The sequence below is a fragment of the Symphodus melops genome (assembly GCF_947650265.1).
Source record: "Symphodus melops genome assembly, chromosome: 17".
NCBI classification, from domain to species: domain Eukaryota; kingdom Metazoa; phylum Chordata; class Actinopteri; order Labriformes; family Labridae; genus Symphodus; species Symphodus melops.
In genome coordinates this window covers 9918326-9937704 of record NC_136707.1, presented here as the reverse complement: position 1 = coordinate 9937704, position 19379 = coordinate 9918326, and the positions used below count along the sequence as shown (strand labels likewise).

Genomic DNA, 19379 nt, shown 5'->3' with positions numbered 1-19379 from the left:
TCAGTCAGACAGCTTGTAGGTACCCAGTGAACACGTTCCTTCCTTTATAATGAGCTGTTAATACATTAAACATATCAAAGAACTGCGTGTATAATATTGCTTCAACTGCATGTGTGAAGGCACATGCACAGGTGGAGGCAGCCTGCAGTCTTGCACGGTGGTATTACATGTATATGAGCAGTATTCAAGTAGAAGTTACAAACAATGTTGGGCGTTTTTCTTGTCTGCGCCATTGTGCACCATGGTTTGTAACATATGTCACATTGTGGGTTACAAATGGTTTCCAGGGCACATCTACAGTCCTATTTACTTCTAGATTCTGGCACAGGGACAGCATTGGTAGTTTAATCAAATTAAGGAATATCAGAAATAAAAAAAAAAGCTTTCAGCCAACGCACTTCTACTGCACGCATGCCGTGTGATGCAAGTGACTATCAAATTTGAATTATTTTCAACAGTTGCTTTCCTTCCATCTTTTCCTCCCACAAACAAAAATAGATGTGCCACAAGCAAACACCACAAAGTCAGTAGCTCCAAAACAATTCAAGGGACATGATATAAGATGAAGAAGAGAGAGTAGTAAGGCTTATTAAGTAATTAAATGTTAAGCTTAGAAACAACGTGGAGTTGCGGTTTCAGCAGTTATGAAAGGTCACGTTGTCGCGAGTTCACAATGGAAGTTAAATCTAAAGCTGTATTCAGACAGGACACAAATATTACCATGGGAATTCATTTGATAGAACTGCAGAGGTTGCACTAATCTCACATCTTTAATCTGCAGAGTGCATTTGCTGCCATATTTCACAGAAGACAGATAGCGTCCAGCATAAATTAGCATTTCATCAGTTTGGCTTTATATTATATTTGAGATACTTTTTTTTTGTGCAGAGGTTTATCGTTGTTGTTTTTTTGCCAGACTTCTCCTTCCTCTTTTGTATCAAGAATTTTGGTGGCTTCAGTGGCAATTATTAATGACAACTCTGATTGCCTTCAGGGTGCAAATCCTAGAGGTTAATCTATCCGCTTAGCTTGGAGGCACATTTAGAGAGAACATGATCACATCCATCAAGAGAGGAATTTTGAAAGTTAATGAGATCAATGACATGCATGGCAGCCTTTGTTAAGAAAGGTTTTATCTTTCAACATTCTCAGTACGTAACATCTTAAGTCATACACTCTGAAATAGCAGATGTGAGAGAGAATTCCACACTCACATTTGCAGGTGAAGCTTAAACACAAAATGGGTTTGTATTTGTAGAATTGTTTAAACTAGGCTTCACCTATTTGCGGGCTTTATAGAAAACAGGCTGCATACTAACACACACACGTTTTGGGAATTCCACTGAACTTGTTAAGATCAGATACTGCTCAACATTAAGAACACACACATGCAACACAAAGGACTGGAAACAAGACTGACCAAAAGAAGAAACACATATCTTATCTTGACTTATGTGGCAAGAAATCGAGAAATCTCCAAATGAATTTTAAAATGAAACACATTTTTCTTTTTATTTTTTATAATCACAACAAAAATACAGTTCAACCTACAATATACTCTTATTAAAGTATGTGTCTTGATATATCTTTTTAAAAGTCTCAGTTACAGTACTTTTTTTAAAGCAGTTCTCCCCCGTTACCGATGAACTTTTAATACGTTTCACTGCAGAATAATTGAGAGGCTGATTTTGTTATTACGGTGACATTTTGCTGCAACATCCCATCGAGAGCTCATTTAAACAGCAAAGCAAGTGGTTGTTTTTGAGCACAAACAATGAATAAATAAGAAATCTGGGGGGGGGGGGGGGTGGGGGTGGGGGGGGGGGGGGTGCAAGCAATGTCTTTAATGTGGCTCAATTAGCTAAATGACAGGACAGCATTGCCACTGTTGCTGATAAATGACTTGTTTCTTGAATGGATGTTGGTTGTCTGTCATTCATTTCAAATTTGGTGCAAGTGGTTTGTGCTGAAGAAACTTGGGATTTATAAATTCTTAAATAAATGGCACTTGTTGTCAAAGAGACCCTGCATGGTTTGATACCATTTGTTTATATATATATATTTCAATGTCTAAAAGGTATATTCTCTTATACTGATTGGTCAGTGTATACATATATCAATAAACTCTTAATTAAATATTTGGCTGATGATACCCTCATTTACATTTCAAATCCCTAAAGGCGATCGCTGTAATGCACTCTTAATCCCACTTGAAGTCGTGTCCAACAGTTTCATAGAACTTGATATTAAATGGCCTATAAAACTCCTGCAGCTGCTCTATGACCTCCTGGTCGATCTGTACATGAGTTCTGCCCTTGGATTTGCCGAGGCAGCGGGGCTGGCTGCTGCTCTCTGGCTTTTTCAGACAGGGGAATCCTTTGGTTCGATTAAAGTAGAAGTGCTTGTCCGTAATTATTCGTTTCAGTCCTAGAAAGTCCTGAACTCGCTCCATTTCCCCCGCTGGATCAGTGATCAGCCGCTCCCCGCTCACAAAGTGCATTTGTGATGGGCGGAAGTACTGCAGCCAGTTCTCCAGGTGCACAATATACATCCCTATCCGAATGGCGTTCCAGGACGAATCAACAAGACCGAGACTTCTGTTCTTGAAGGCCAGTTCTTCAAAGGTAGGAATGTCGGGCTTTTTGGAGAGAGTCTGTGTGTAGTCGGAGATTGCTCTTGTGACGGGGTTACGCACCACAACAATCAGCTTGGTCTCATGGGACATGGTGGCGATGCGTCTGGGCGCCTCCCTGGTGACAAAGTAGCTGGGAGTCTTCTCTAAAGTGATCTGGCTATCGAGTGTTCGCGGCATCAGCCCCCTTAAGAGAGAAAAAAGAATGAAAAACAGATGGATGAGTCACCAAGATTTGTTGTGCTCCTCTCCAAAAGCAATTCCACATTCCTTTTGTTTTTCATGGATGATAATCAGAAAGAAGTTTGAGTTCAGGATTGCAAACACACATCCTGTCGCTTTTCACATATGACGAACCTTTTAACAACTTCAAATGGATGCAAAAAGTAGACTTTTTAAGACAGAATATGCAGTACTTTTTTTTTCTTTTTGATGGCAGAAATGAAGAAGTAATGACTACTGATCCTCTGAATAGCAGTAATGGTGAACAGTTTTGAATTGTTTGTATATTGTATAGCACTGTAGCATTGTAAAATCTATAAAAAGTAAACAAGGACTAAAAAGCAGTTACATGCTACTCCAGAGAAAACAGGTGAATAGAGTTTAATTAAATACTTTCAGATAAAACAAAGGATCAAATGTCACATGTTTCACAAATTCATCTGTGACTTTTACAGCTTGTATAATCCCAATATGCTTCATAATTATCACCATGCTGTCATAATAATGGCTTTGAAAACTGCAGGCAAATTGTCTGGATTCGTCACATTTGTCATGCAAGTTTTCATTTCCAGCTCAACATGTCATTCTCCTTTGGCACTCAGCTTCAATTAAAGTTGAATGATAAGGGTCTGACGTAGGCTTCTCTCGTCAAGGAATAATATACCTCTGTCACAATTCATACCATCCTTTGTTCCTTGTTTTGATTCAGTAGACAACAGGACTTTGCTGTAGTGTCAACTCAATTATTCTTTGATATGCAAGTCTACGACATGAAACGGCCTTTGTTTTTTACCTTCATGATTAGAGGGGAGTATTTCTTTGTTTTGGAGCTTTTGAAACAGTTTCTGGATTTCACTTTCAGACCAAACAGTTGGATGATTAAATAACACACACTTTCTTTATTATTACTGTTTGGAGGCATCGATTAAAAACCTAACCTTTCTTAAAGTTTCCCTCCAAAGGTGTGCGTAGGAGCAGGTTACCTCTGAAGTCTTGAAATATTGATTCATTTAGCTTTATTTATGAATCCCGAGCTGTTGGTTTGGGTGCCTCTGGGTCTCTAGCATCTATTAATCTTTTATGAGAACAACACCTTTTCAAGCAAACTGCTTTCCTACACAGTCAACAAAAAAAAAAAGACTTGCAGGGTTTTTTTTTTCTCTTCATGAGGTGCAGAATGTAAACAGGTCTTTGTTTGTGTGCTGAGAAAGTGTCTTCGTTATCTGTCCTGTCAGTTCTGTACATTTTCACCAGCCTCAGAGAAGAAGATTGTGAAGATGAGAAGATCGCGTGTGTTGGTTCAAGCCAGCAACTTGTCACATCTGCAAAACTGCTCTGACAGTGTGAACACGTACAGTGAAAGGTCACAGATGGCTCTGACCAAAATACTGACTGGAGGCTGCTAACTATACAACTGTACACCACTTCTCTGAAAACAACCTTTTTACACCCCACAGTGTGAGGATACTGGGAATGATATGTTTTCAAGAAAAGGACATTTAATTAAGTTAGAGATTTCACACCGATATGTTTCACTCACACTTGCTTTTGTATTCTGTCTCGACTAAAAAAAACCCAACCAAAGTGAACCTGTCTGTCAGAGGAAGTAGCAACATCTCCTGGCTTGCCTTGAGTTATTGATTTTTACAACTGTTCTGTTTGTCTACTCCCACTGAGCTTCAGCGGAATGAAAACAACATGAGTGGTAGACTGAAGAAAATAAAGAAACAAACTTAAACACATGAGCAAAGTTTAATTCAAGTTTTGGGAGGAACTTGTATATATTGTATTTGTGTGTGTGCACGTGTGTATTGGTAGGGATGGGGGAGTTATGATTTATCCAGGTTTGTACATAAAAAAAATAAAATCATTTAAATCATTTTTGCAGTTGGTCCTCTATGCTTTTTTCTATACCACCCTCGGGCCTGGAAATCAGTTCCATAAATTGGAAGCAGTGCACAAGACCGCAGGGCTCTTCTCTGTTTATGAGTATGAACTTTTATCTGTCTGTCTCTCTTTGCCTCAGTGACTGTAGCTTTAATAATTTTCCCTTCATTATCAGATGCTTTGTTCCATAGTACTTCTTAGTACAGAGCTTTCACTAATAGGACTTTCAGAAAACTCCACCCTAAGTGGATGCAAACAGTCTGTCTGCGCCTTCTCCTGCCACGTTTTTTTTCTTCAGAAAGTTTGAGTGAGCTGTGAGGTGTGCTGACGTTTATTCCCTGCGATTGGTGCATTGATAGATAGTATGCAAGCCAACATTGTAATCTCTGTACGCCTAATGAAACTGCTACATTACGTTTTCTGTTCTCTAGTGTGTTCCACTCTGCTTGTTTGGTCGTATTTTAATTTAGCTGAACCACATAGCATTGGTATAAAAGAAAATCACTCCAACAACTTCTCCTTATCCGTCATTGTAAATGTTTTCCAGTTCCTCTGGAGGGATCCCCCCGCCCCCCCCAAAAGGGAATGGTAGACTATTTGGCCTTTGGTCATCAGATAAGCAGGGTTTTAGAAGCATATGCGAAAATGGCTTAACACACTGAAACCAAGACACAAGAGAAGTGAATAAAAAAAAAAAAAACATTTTAAAATATTACCTAAATGGTGAAAATGGTGAGTAAGAAGAACACAGAAATAGATAGGACAGAGAAGCACTTTGTCCATTTGACCACATTCTCAACACCACAAAAAGTACTACATCTGTATACATGTGGACAGCATGTCTCTGTCTCCTTCCATTGTACAAAAGTGAAGCATAAATACTCATAGCCTACCCCCTTTATGAGTTAAAAGTCTGATATTGCTAATGTAGAAGCTTAAAAATAAACTGATGCTGAGGTCCATGACTAAACATATTGCCATAGTTGCCTCACGGGATTATTATTTAACCATATAAAAACAGTTAATGGTAGGCTTTAAAAAAGGAATTGGCTTCTCCTGAAGTCCAGAATCTGATAACTGGCAGGTGGTAAAGCTTGCATCAATTTGCTTCTAACAAAACAATCATACAGCTGCCAGAATTGGGACCAATGGCACTAAATAACTATTTACATTTTCTCATGGATTTCTTTTTCCCATTTAATAGATTCTGTCACTATAGCCGCTACTGCAGCCAAGGAGAACCAGGTGCCATCCGTTTTAATTAAGGATTGTCACTTTAGTTTTTAGCAGTAACTTTGCATCCTAGTTTGCTCTTCTAAAACTGAATAACTTAACACATAGAACCCAGAGTGATATGTCATGTTTTATCACACACTTTGCAAGTTGCCAACTGATTTCAAAAATCGTTCTCTCACTTCACTCATACACATAGCAGCCTTCTTATTTATAATATAAATCTTCTTCTATATATATATTTTTTTGGTTAATGAGATAGCAGAGCTCAGGCCAGGACGCGAGCATGTGATACCCCAGGCAGGTATCTGAACCTACCAGCAGGATTTTTTTTCTCATCTTGCCCCCCCGAGGAAGGTACCAGCACTGAATCTAAAATGAGGAGATAAAACCGAGGGTCTTAATGGCAGAGGGTAGTGGTGTGCTTTTTACTAAAAAGCTCTTCAGTCCTTGCTTGGTGATGATTATATGCATTTCGAAAATCTACATGATTGTAATTCCAATGGAATCGCCTGGAGGGTAATCACTTTGAAACTTTTGCATCTTTAAAACTATGCATGGATCAGTGGATAAAAAAAACACTTTAAAATGCACTTTAATGTAAGCAGCTGGCTTTTTGGGAGAGGTACACATGTTAATACACACGCGCACACACACACCTTGATTAAGTGACATTTGAGAAGTGCTCTGATTGATTACCCCCTTCTCACTCAGAGTCAACAGTAAATTCCTTGAGGTAATTTACAGTCTTCTTCCTGATTCTTGATGAAACTTTAAGTCAGGTTCTATTACAGGCTCTTCGGTGACATTTTAATCACTCTGGGAAAATGAACTCAGGTGTGGAGGATTCTGCTCAATACTGGAGATGAAACCTATTCCTGCTCCCAGATAATTTGTTCTGGATGCTTCCACAACTCATTTGATGCTGTAATTACTTGTCTTGTTTGTGATTTGTGCGAAAGAAGTACATTTGAATTCTTCTTATGTATCATTGAACTGAACATTGCCCTGACATGATAGTTATTTATAATGCACGTTCCTAATCATTCCTGCAATTCAATATTTCTATTTAATTAGACTAGTTTATATTAATTCTAGAAAGATTATTAATGAACTCTCAAGTATAAGTGTTATGTACTGAATATTACCATCTATGAAAACAGAAAGAGCAAACTATCAAATGACACAGACTTATTTAGATGTTGCCCCAGCCTTGCTTCGAAGAGGATTGTATTTATTATTAAATACGGCTTTGTTACGAGAATCTGGGCTATAAATAAGCCACTGTGTTGTTTTTAGCTGTACTCCTCACTGATCTAACAAGTTCTGGCCTCTCCTAATTTTAATCTGATGAATCTATTATCATCTTCATCAACTGCAACATGAAGAAAGATACAATCTAGAACCAGCATTGCCCTGCTCCTCTTATTAAGTGGTGTTTTGGTTTAACAGTCATTAGAGATCTGCACTGTGCTGAATGCTAGTCTGCATGCTGTAGTGACCCTGAAAGAGCACGCTGGCTGTCTTTCTTGCACTTTATCTCTGTTGAAAGAGTGAAAGCGAAAGTTCACGCTTAGTTCCTTCTGGATTCTGCTATATCATAATGAAGGAATACGCCACAAATATAGAGGGCTTCACTAAAAAGTCCAAACTATTTTCCATTAAAGGGGACATATTATGACAAATCCTCTTTTACAAGGTTTTTGAACATATACGTGGTTATCAACCCTCACAATTAGAAATAAATCCATCCCTTCCTTTGTTTGTAGTCTGCAAAAGTCTTATCACACAGAGAACAGAGTTTCAAATGTTCTCATTTTGTGACATCACAAGTTGGATTCTGGTAAGAATTTAACTTGCAAGCTTAACATCTCTCAATTGCCCAATTGTTACATAGCAATCAGACTTCCACTTCCGATGCCGGCCTGGAGTTGCAGTCCTCTCGTTTCACTAAATATTTGCTTATCTTGCACTACGGGCCAATGCAGCAACATTTCGTTCTCGTCTGCACTATAAAGTTCAAGTTTGAATAACAATAAAGAAAGTCTAAGTCCAACGGAACATCTGAATTTTTTGGAATCCCAAAAAAAAGAGAACATGGAAAAATGAATTACTTTAGCAATTCTTTTTTTTTTTATTTGACCTTTTTAAAGGATGAGTTTTGAATACAAAAAAAGTTTTTAAGTTCAGTCCGAACCTCCTAAATCTCTTCTGCCTAAACAGCCTGGTTTAAAACTTTAAAAAAATTTTACATTTGTTTTTACATTTGGCTTTTACATTTGTATTCTTAACAGGCATAAATCATCAGGTGTGCAGTAGTTGGACTGCAGCTGCAAACCATCTTGAATCAACTCTGCTATACAAATCTGGGCTTCATCTCCAACACTCTGTTGGATCGTATACTCAGTTTTGTAGTCTTGTAGTTTTCTGCAGATGCAGCCATTTTGAATATCCTTTTCTTGTGTCATGCATGTTACTCAGCACTTTTACTCCTTAAGCTGCAGTTATCCTCCGCTCAACTATCAATAGGCGAGACATAAAAGGTTTAGATGGAAGGTTTTTTTGATTTACAGGACTGTCTGTGGCGAACCCCTCCTCCTTTTGCCCTTTGTGTGTGACACCTTTTGCCCCTTTTGCCCCCTTGGGCAAAAAGCAGCATCACTCACAGTCTTGTTTGATTTCCTTCCCAGTGACACAGCAGACTTTTCAGCTCCAGACAAGTAAGTCTTTTTAAACAACTTCAACTTTGTGAAGAGAGCCGCAGGTTCATCAGGGATGCAGACCAACGAAACAGGTAAAGGTCAGCTCTGGATCGTCTCATTGTGAACAATCAATGAACTCTGAATGTATTACTGTCATTTCACTGTGGTTTGAACTTATAACAGAAAGTTGCACAAGACAAGATCTTGGCAAACGTTTGCAAAAACAAAATTACCATGCAAAAAGGCTACAAATGAGGAACGCAAGTATAACTTACAAAGACAAATCAAAAAATAATTGTGACTGTATCTCCACTGCTGAATGCACTCTTTAATTCATGAAGTGTTCATATGAATAACATTTTAATGAACTGGAGGACTTCAGGCTGATCTGATTGGGCTTTTACTTTGAAATCCTAAATCACAATGTGAAGTGTTTCGATATGGGTCGAGGGATTTAGATAAGGGTCTTTACTTCCCGTTTGACTTCAAATATTTGTCATTAAAAAGCCTAATAATGAACCCTGTCATTAGTAACATGCAAGACCACAGGCTGACCGCGGAGTCGCCTGAATCAAAGCAGCCATTACATGCTGTGTTTGTTCGGTCTCTGGAGTAATTTAACAGCAAAACAGTCACACACTAAATTAGAAGGACAGTCTCTCAGGCGCTGGTTGCCTGCGTGTTATCACAGTTCACAGCATACAGAGGAACAATGGTTGCAGTGTGTAGCAACACATAATACATTTAGTCTGGAAACAAATGAAAATAAATGACATCCAACACACAATCATTAAATCATTTAAGTTGCAGCTTTACAGTCATGTTATCATCAGACTATAAATTAATATAATGTGGCCTACAAGGGCAATTCTTCTGCAACCAGCCAAAACATGTTGTAATGACCCCGGATACACAACATTTTATTTATTTGTCTATTTTTCACTTTGCAGCCATTAAACTATATTTCTAGCATATTTGCTGTTAATTCATTAGTTAAGGCTTTTTTTCAATATTTTTTCATAACTCACAACACTTCCCTGTTTTTGTATTTTTGTTCTTTTCTAATCTTTTGAATTGGCATTGTGCCTTAAATAAGGCCATTACTAGTCATCAATGGTTTTTAGGCCATTGTATGGTGTTCATCTTTGCGACCACAAATACACACAATAATACTAATAACCACACAAAGTTCAAATGCAATACTATTGTCCTGATTCGTAAACCTTAATGGACCAGTGCCTGCATTTGCACTATCCTTAGTGCCTGGCAGAGTAACTGCATGTACTGTGATTTGTTTTTCTGTTTTCAGTGAGAACTTGCACATTAGATTCTTGTCTAATCTAGGATGCGAAAAACGAAAAATACATTTTTATTTTTTGATAACCTGATTTGACAGAAACAAAATTGAAATCACTATTAAGATTTCTGGGTTTGCAAACTGTATTCCATACTTTAAGAATGTGTGCTTGGTTTTTAAATTTACTCACAGTCTCGCTCCACCCCACTTCATGCCTACATCAACTGAAGAACTGGCACTGATCGTGTCACAAGGGGATCGACAAAAGGAGATTGCGTCATCCCCTTGCGAATAAAGTGATTTAGTCCGTCAGCCTGATCCGTCAGAAGTTCAAGATAGTGAAATTCAATCCCAGAATATATCAGAAAACTGAACACATAATCGTTTTCTAAGCAGCTAAAACAATGGATGGTCAATAAATATACATCTCAGCATTATAATCATTTATAATAGATATACGTTTGCAATCTCAACATGTATTTTATGTTGTTGTTTTCTGCGTTTATTGCTCTGGACAGTTTGTTTTCTATACTGTGATATCTGCCCTGTTGTTTTACATTGTAAACTGTTCTGGTTTGCGCTTTGCTTTTTGCTGTGTCGTGTTTTGAGCCAATTTCTGCTCTATTTGTGTCGTTGTTCTTTTTTCTTTCTCTATTCTTTTTTATTTGGATTTGTATTTATTTTTTTTTTTTTGTGTTTTTGTATTTTAAAAACCCTCTTTAATATCGAGGCCAAGGGACTACAGATGAAAAGTAGAGTTTTGGCTAATTCTGGCATTTTCAACCATTCATGTATAACCATGTGTTTTATTAATTTGCACTGTCCCCCTTCCTGAATTGAACCATTGTACTGAAAGGCCTTGGAAATCCTAAATGAAACACACAGACTTTCTCCCTGACAGTCAAAACTCATTATTAGTTTGGATTACTCAGATACTCGACTGTGCAGGCAAACTGTTCTGAAGATGCGTGAGTCTCATAATGTCTGTGCCAGTGCCCTTCCTAAAAATGGAATCTTCCTCGAGCTCTCTGGAAATGACAGCACAGCTCCAGTCTCAGACGGAGAGGCTGCTCCATTATTAAAGTATCACTCACTTAGATTACAGCAGTGATGACATGTGATCATTAATCACCTGAAACAGAGGCTTGCCGCCTTGAAAGTCGATTAAGAGTTAACAAAGAGCAGCAGTCCAGGCGAATACAACAATCCTGCAGCCAATTCAGCCAGATTAGGAACAGAAGGAAATGTCAATTACGCATTTTTTTTCTAATTCAATTGAAGACAGATTGGTTTAAAATACTAAATAGGCTGAGCCAATGTCTTAATGTAAAGAAATGGTTTTGACATGAGTACAGCCCTCAGCTATATAAAGCCAAAGCAGGACACAGTCCTTTGATGGTGGGAAAAAATGTTTTGCATAATGTATTTGACCTTGAACCAAAACCCATTTAATCGCTGTCATTTCAACACTAGGCTCGTGTATCTTTGAAATAACAATTATTCATGGATTGGTGTGCAGAGAGAAATGACTGACACTTGCTCTCCTTCAACAATAACGCCGTGAATTGAGCTGGGCTACGAGCTGTCACATTAACATGTGGCGAATGAAAGTATCCGGACACTTAAATGAAAGACTCAGATGGGCGAGAATGCCTCTGAAATCTTAAATGGGACATTCTCTGACGATTATTAATGCCTGTATCGATGTTTGGTTTAATTTCTGAGATGATTACTGCTTAAATGATAAATAATGGAGCTCGGAGCTTGTTCTTTGGTCCTCTTGCTCCTGGATGACCAAGTATTATGTGGCCATGTGGAGGCAGGTACAAGGCAAACAGGATTGGGCACAGGACAGAACCTTGGGGAACACCACAAGCCATAGATGAATTTGAGGAAATGCAGTTTTTTAACAGAAAATATCCTATCATCTATGTAACAGGAGAATCAATCTAAAGCTCAACCAAAAATACCCACCCACTGCCTAAGCCTTTCAATTAATATACTGTGGTCCACAGTATTGAAAGCTGCGACGAGATCCAACCAAACCAATACTGAGCATATTCCTGCATCACTTTGAAATAAGGGATCATTAAAAACTCTTTGAAGAGCCGTTTCTGTAGAGTGTGACAGAACAAAACCAGACTGAAACTTATCAAGGATATTTTGTGCATCTAAGGCAACCTCGTTTTCTAAAATGTGGCAATGAAGGGTCATTGTAGTTTTGGGGCAGAGAGGAGTCGAAATGAGATTTTTTGAGAATACAACTCATAACAACATTTTTGAGACCAGACCTTGTATTGAGATTGAAGAAAACCTTTTCAGGATAGTTTTGAGCAGGGTACAGGGGAAGTTAAGGAGTTAATTTTGCTCGAAAATCTGCTATTGTTTCAACAAATAGGGAAAGAAATGCATTGCACTCGTCAACTGAAGAAATTGTAAGAGCGGGTGATACAGGAGAGACAATGTTATGGACAGTTTCAAATAGGATTCTGGGATTACGTTGATTTTTTGCAACAACAATTGAAAAAAAAAATGTTGCTCTGGCCACCTTAACCATATTGTTAAACTAAGCATGACGGTCTTTGAGATGCTAATGGTGAACCTGTAGATCTGTTGATTTCCAAAGACGTTCAACTCTACGAATTACAATTATAAATATTAAAGTTGAGCAACATATTTATGTTATAAGTTCAATCATAAAGAAGTTATGAACCTCTCCATGTGTGAAGTGGTGCTGAAATAGCATTTACATACTATGGTGAATTCCATAAAACACTCTTTTCCATAGGACCCAAATAACCCAATATTTAGTGTCAACTTAATATAAAGGCCTCTTGATATTAAATTTATCGGTAATGGACTGCCTAACTATCATATAGATGCCCCACACCTCTCCATATACAGTAATTAAGGCTGTTTGCAATGGTTTTGAATTTTGTATGCAATATATGCATGTTTACAAGATTGATATGAATGAATTAAAGCACAACCTCTGCTTTGGAGACCAGTCTCAAACAGAGATGTTCGGTATTAAACGTTATCCACTGCATGTCTCTGAGCTGTACAGAAAGACAGCTCATTAATAATGCAGAGTTGCGCTTTACCATCCCACCGCTGTATAATGTGCAGTTTTCTGTGTTAAATGAGAACCATCTAACTTTCTGTCCTCATCAACCTTTCTGATGATACTGTTCCACAGCTCCCTGCCTCCCCGAGCCAATTAATGTGGACCAAGAGAATATTTGTAGCTGCAGCCTCTCATACAATTTCAACCCTTCTCAGGGAATCTACTGGAAGTGCTTCTGACTCCTCTGAAATCAATAGATCTGAGATGCCCTTTTAAGTCCTGATGGTGTACAGCGACGTGTTTGTGTTTGATCTTTATGATTCTGTGGAGGATGGAAAAAGTGGCAGGAGAAGAGTGAGGAAATAAGAGGGCAGTGAAACAAAGTGTTTTATCAGGTCCCGTATGGTTATATGTGGACACACTCACACACCATAAATGAGGCCATGCGTGTGTTCTGTTCAAGAGGTGCAGTAATGAACATCGCGCCATTTTTCTTCTCAGCCTAAATGATCTGTCACACGCATAATGTAACAGGACACAGTGCAGAACAAGCGTCCACTGGAACTGAGGATTAATTGGGTGTCACATGTCGTATGATATTGTCTTTGCTACAGATATCAGCCCCTGAGAAAAAAAGTTTTAAGGTGGGTTATGGATGAATGTTTACATCCTCTTCAGAAAACAGATAGATAGATAGATAGATAGATAGATAGATAGATAGATAGATAGATAGATAGATAGATAGATAGATAGATAGATAGATAGATAGATAGATAGAATCATCAACTACGTCAGCATTTTGTTTTGTGCACTCTTTTCTTATTCTCCACGTTGACAGTCATGAAGTGTTCAGATACTTCCTGAGATAAGATCAAGGTCACTAGTTGTTTCAGATCTGCTCAAAATAAAATGTTACCTGGATGCTGACGGAGTTGATTGATATCTGACAAGGCCATGAGATTCATGTAATCGTTGTGGCTCACATAGATGAGCAGAGGATTTTAAAGTGATTCAGTTTTACTCTCTTGAGATCGACTCCAACCCCACTCGACAAAACAACACTTTTTTTTTTACGTATTGAATGTCGTTCTGAAACAGAATAATCCAATGGAGACCTAGAAACACCTGTAATGATACAATAAGTTCAGTGTTATATCACAACAGCTTTATTCGGTGTCTGCACTGCTTACCTGTCATCATCTACTGCTCGCTCGCTCTCTTTTCTCTTAGCTATCGCACACTATGTTTTTTCCCCCCTTTCCTCCCTCTTCAATCTGCTGTCTGACATTCCCTCTTTGTCATGTGCAGCTATTTGTCTGTCTGCATAAAAAAATACTTCTGATCAGACAAGGGAGACCTGCTAATTAAACAACAGCCTTGCAAATACAAAATAAAGGATATCTTACACCAAACAAGGTTATTATGTACACTATCCTCATACCCTGAAGGGAGAAATGAGAAGTGTTGAGCAAATTGTTTGCAAGGAAAGTTTTCAGCTGTTGGTTGAAATTCAACATTTTAAGCACACGTTTGTCCCTCCCCAGTTATTAATATAATGTGTTTCCTATTTTATTAGATTCCTTTACCATCATGTTTCATGGATCTGGATATACATTGCATGACTACTTTATGCATGTGTTTAATTAACTGACGGTATCATTTTCTTTCCTTTGTAGATCATTGATCATTAAAGGGATACCTTTAACTTTACTTATATGGACAAAAAAAAAAAGAAAAGAAAGAAGTGACAGTTAATGGAAGTGAAAAGACACTTTAGAGTGATGTGTTTTATCCAAACAGTGTGACAGATAATCTCGGAGAATTAGTCCAATATAATAAGCCTCACTCAAACGTCACTTGTCAGGTTGAATAACAGTTTGTTCAATTGGAATTAAACCAGTCGACGTATCTGCCGTATTGTTAACGTAATTATTTTGAGTCTTAAGAAATGTCAGCTTGTGAGATGTGCAGAATATTACATCTTTGTTATGTTGCGTGTTGAATTGTATCTGTGTGAGACCGTTATGTATCTTTGGTTGAGTTCACAGTGACAGAGAAAAACTAAATTATGTAATGCCTAAACCACTGCTCTAAAAGTTTGCTTATTATGAAGTAAAATGTTCCTATTGCATCATGACACTGCATGAAGAGGGACTTTATCTAGAACTTGCTATACAGGGAAAGATGTCATGATCTTTCACGTTTTATTCAGAGGGACAGAAAACGCCACACTACAAATTCTTTGTTAACTTCTTTGTGTTGTATTCATGCTTGTTAAGGCTAATACATGTGGGCAGGTTACGCTGTGTCTACACTTGCTTAAATTAGTGAACACTTTCACCTCTTTAAGACAACACATCTGGGCCCACATTTTCTGTTTCCATGTGCTGAAGTATTTAAGAGCAACTCCTCTTGCTAAGAGTTATAAACACCACAGTCCTTCTTTTAGGAGTGTTAGATACAATATGTAGCTCCCGCCACAAGGGGGCTCCCAATTAATACTACAATGACAAAAGATGACATCAGGGCTTGCGGGGAATCATGGGAGTTCTCTCTGCCTCTCCCTCCCCCCAGTGAAAAAGAACTCTGTTGACGTAGTAAAGACAAACGGGCGAAACAGACCTGAGAAAGCGAATGTGTTTTCCGACAAGCTAGCCAAGTGTTATTTACAAGACACTTTTGTCAAAGCAGCACATACAGCAACAGTACAGCATGCTTTCAGTAGTGATACCCGCTTTCTTATGTAGAGGTCTTTGACATAACATCCGATGTTTCCACGGCAACGATAAACATTCTGTCTGTCATGGCGGCCGCCTCGTCAAGACATGTCCCGTTTCAAACTTTAAAATTACGGATTTCTCTGGCTTTGATATCTGTTGAAAAATATCTGAGGCAATGCAAGGACACAAAGTGTACATACATATTGTACATCATAAGAAAATCTAAGTCTCGTTTTGATAAAGCAGCCAACATTTCTTTGACTTCAGGATTTTAAAAAGGCTAAAACACTATTTACTTGACATGCTAATAAAGGACAGAGCAGGCTTGGTAACCATGTACAATACAAGGAAGTCTTAAAGGGAAAGTTTTAAGTAAAAGAGACATCAGTAAACAAGCTAATTACTGAGCAACTTGAACCTCCAGCAGGGCTTGTATGGATATGGTGTGACTTACATGATTGCATGTTTGTAATATAATAGTGACATGTTGACTTGTTAAAACAAACAATTGAATGTGGAAGCATTTCAGAGAGAACTACTGTATACAGCCTATGGGGGCTGGATCCATAGGCTGTGTGAGTGTGTTTGTGTGTGTGTGTGTGTATGTGGTGAATTGTCTTGGATCTGCGTGAGAACACCCGTTATATATTGGCATTATCACTTTCATTTTATGTTTATTTTGATTCTGAATTAACTGTTGGGGGAATGGGGGAGATGTGTGTGGATATGTTTAAACAAACACATTTTCTTTGTAACAAATTCAACTACTGAACTAATCCAAAGTGTCTCGTTGTTGATGGTCTGGTTATATCTTTTCGTACATTTTTCATCTCTTAATAAGTTTCGCACAGTTTGATTTATAGTACGAAAATAGGCCCCTGACACATTCAGAATCAAACACGGCTGCTGGAAAAGGTTAACTCATACAACAAAACACATCACAAAAGCTTTTTTTCTTCCTTATGTGGTATGTTTGCCTTGTGTAATCTAGAAAATAAATCTTTAAATAAATATACAATTTCAATCAAGCAATAAGCAACTTGTTCAGCTGAGGGGTCAATTATTTCACCATTTTTGTGATGAAGTTTTAACAGCTAGCTCTCAACATTAATAGCATCTCTACACAATCAAATGTTATGCATGTGCAGAATTAAGAGATAATTTAAATGCCTTCGATTGAATCATTGATGTTAAGACACTGAAAAGCGAGGATCCATAAAAGTTAAATGATACTGTATGCAATGCATGATAGGACGTGAGGACCCTGGGCTGAGACATGAATTGGGAGGTACTCTTCTCCATGATAACTTGATGCATCCTCTGCTGTTGGGTGCTGCAGTGCTGCCTGAGAAAAGACTTTATCACTTGCACTATGTCATGGGAAAACTGCTTTCAGGTCTGTGCCAGCAATGCTGCAGAAACTCTGGTGATGCTGCGCCAACAATCAGTCAAAATTTGACACAATGTTATCAAGCCTTTTTTTGCCACAACTGTTTTATTTAGTTTGACGTTTCAGGACGGTTTCTGTTGAGAAGAACCTTTGAGTTTTTGATTTAATTTAACTTCAACAAGTAATACGCTTGACATAGAAAGTCAGAACTAGAATGGTGATTTGATATGATTGAACAGTGGGCATCAAGAATTAAAAAGCAAAGTGAACGAGTCTTGTACACAGTGAAGTGTGTGACATCAAATCAAGCACATTTTGAGCCTGTTCACCTTTACCAACACAGGAACAATTTGTGTCTTCATGTAGCCTGTTTGAAAACAGCTGGTAACCAGGACGCTGCACTGCCTGTCAGCTGTGTTGTTGGCTGTGATCATGTGTGAGCTAATGCTACATCAGTTTCATGGAGCTGTCTGTTCAGCACCACGGCATGAAAGAAAGCGCACCAATTTCAAAGACAAATTGACTTTCGGATCTAAGTGTTGGTATCCTACTTAATGATTTACAGGTATGTTAACATGGGAATAATGTGTCTCTGTATGTTTTAGCTCCACAGACAGACATGTCTCTGTATGTGCACAGCTCAAACAAATACCCTCAAGCAAACTTAGCATATTTTGAATATTTTGAAATGTGAGAGACTTACGTATGTAACTCGGGAGTATTTTTTTTTTTTTTTTCACCTGTCGTTAGAAAATTAGGTAAACAATTTTACCGTGTCAGTTTTGGCTCATGTAACAGAGTCGCGTACCCACTAGAGCGAGGACTGCTATGGATGACTGAAGTGAAACATCTGTCCAAGCATACACCGAGACAAATGCATCTATCTCCGAAACAAGAACAATTATTACCTGGATGTTTCATTATTATTCTCACCTGTACCAGTCGAGCCCTCTGTCGTAGTTCCTGTCGAAAAAGTGCGGCTCTGTTCCGAGCGCGCGCACATCTGGATGTATCCGGATGAACTCCAGCACCGCTCGGGTGCCTCCTTTCTTCACACCGACTATTAACGCATTAGGCAGCTTCTTATTCCCATATTTCTGCGCCACACTCGTGTTTCTTAACTTCATATCGGCCCAGTGACTTCCTGATGAGTCAGGAGATTTATTCGATCCTCGCAGGGCAGCCGACGCATCCAAAGCGTACCTGACTTCCAGCGAAGCGCAATTGTCCAATTTCCCAAGAAGTTTCTTCCCTCCTGCGTTCTTACTCGGCGGGCACCGCTTTCCCTCGTAACCCTGATTTGTCATGATAGTGCCGCGACAGAAAATAATACTATAACATAAATAGGAGCAGGACAGTGACACAGTAAATATGAAGGCGAATCTGGCTCTAAATCTGTTCGTAGTTGAGAGGAACCTATGTGCCATGTCTCCATGGGTTCAACGCGCTGCATGATTTTCCATCGGAGTCTCCCTCCTTTGTTGGTCTGCAGCTTGAGTGTGGCAACAAAAAAGGTTGTAAAGTCAGACACACTGGCATATGAGGGTAGGGGTGGCTTCCATGGAGGCATCAGCTGCGCGTAAGTCCCGTTATTTATTTTCATAGGCTAAACTTGGAACAGAACATGATTTCAACATTTTCCAAGAAAATAGAAGGAAAAGTAAATGTCTTTTTAAATAAAGTTTTTCTTCAGTAGTTAGAAGTCAATCATCCGGTTGAATTATCGACGATACTCTCCTATAATGAATCCCAGAGGTATTGGACGCACATCTTCATCCTCCTTATGCGTCCTCAGAGTCCTTTAAGGTCTCACCAACAGTGCTTTCGTTCTGCTCGACTGTGACGGGATTCCGATGTTCATGCACCTTCTTCTTTCATAATTAAGTTGTTAAGATATATGCACTTAGACTGACTGCAATAAATATTTAATCTCTGACGTCATGATCACGATCATAATTCTATACGCGTTTTGTCTTTTAAAGGAACACTCTGAATATCATCCTTTTTTTGGCGGGGGGGATTTAAGATGGATTATTTTGCATCCAGATTGGGATAAATTTAGCCTTTTTATAGATTAATTCAAATTAAGTTTCGTTATTTCCGGATGTCAGGGTTATAACTGAACCTTGTGACATACAGTGCTATAATGTTCAATTCATCGATAACACGTCTGATTTCAGAGGAGTTCAGCAGAGCACCGACGTGTCACAAGCAGCTGTCAACAGTTTT

General features: G+C 38.5%; 1 protein-coding gene across 1 annotated transcript; it reads right to left on the bottom strand.

The window, feature by feature from the left end:
• Positions 1–1826: 1826 nt before the first annotated feature.
• On the bottom strand, positions 1827–19020 carry hs3st2 (heparan sulfate (glucosamine) 3-O-sulfotransferase 2). Its single transcript, XM_079366607.1, has 2 exons — positions 18084–19020; positions 1827–2819 (listed from the first exon to the last, which is right to left on the bottom strand). The coding sequence occupies exons 1-2, from the start codon at positions 18575–18577 to the stop codon at positions 2201–2203; spliced, it is 1113 nt and encodes a 370-aa protein (XP_079222733.1). The 5' UTR covers positions 18578–19020; the 3' UTR covers positions 1827–2200.
• Between the last annotated feature and the right edge of the window lie 359 nt (positions 19021–19379).

Coding starts and splice junctions, on each gene's coding strand:
- hs3st2 (XM_079366607.1), bottom strand. CDS start 18,577: ATGGCACATAGGTTCCTCTCAACTACGAACAGATTTAGAGCCAGATTC. Junction 2,820..18,083: donor AGAGGGCTCGACTGGTACAG/GTGAGAATAATA, acceptor TTCTCTCTTAAG/GGGGCTGATGCCGCGAACAC.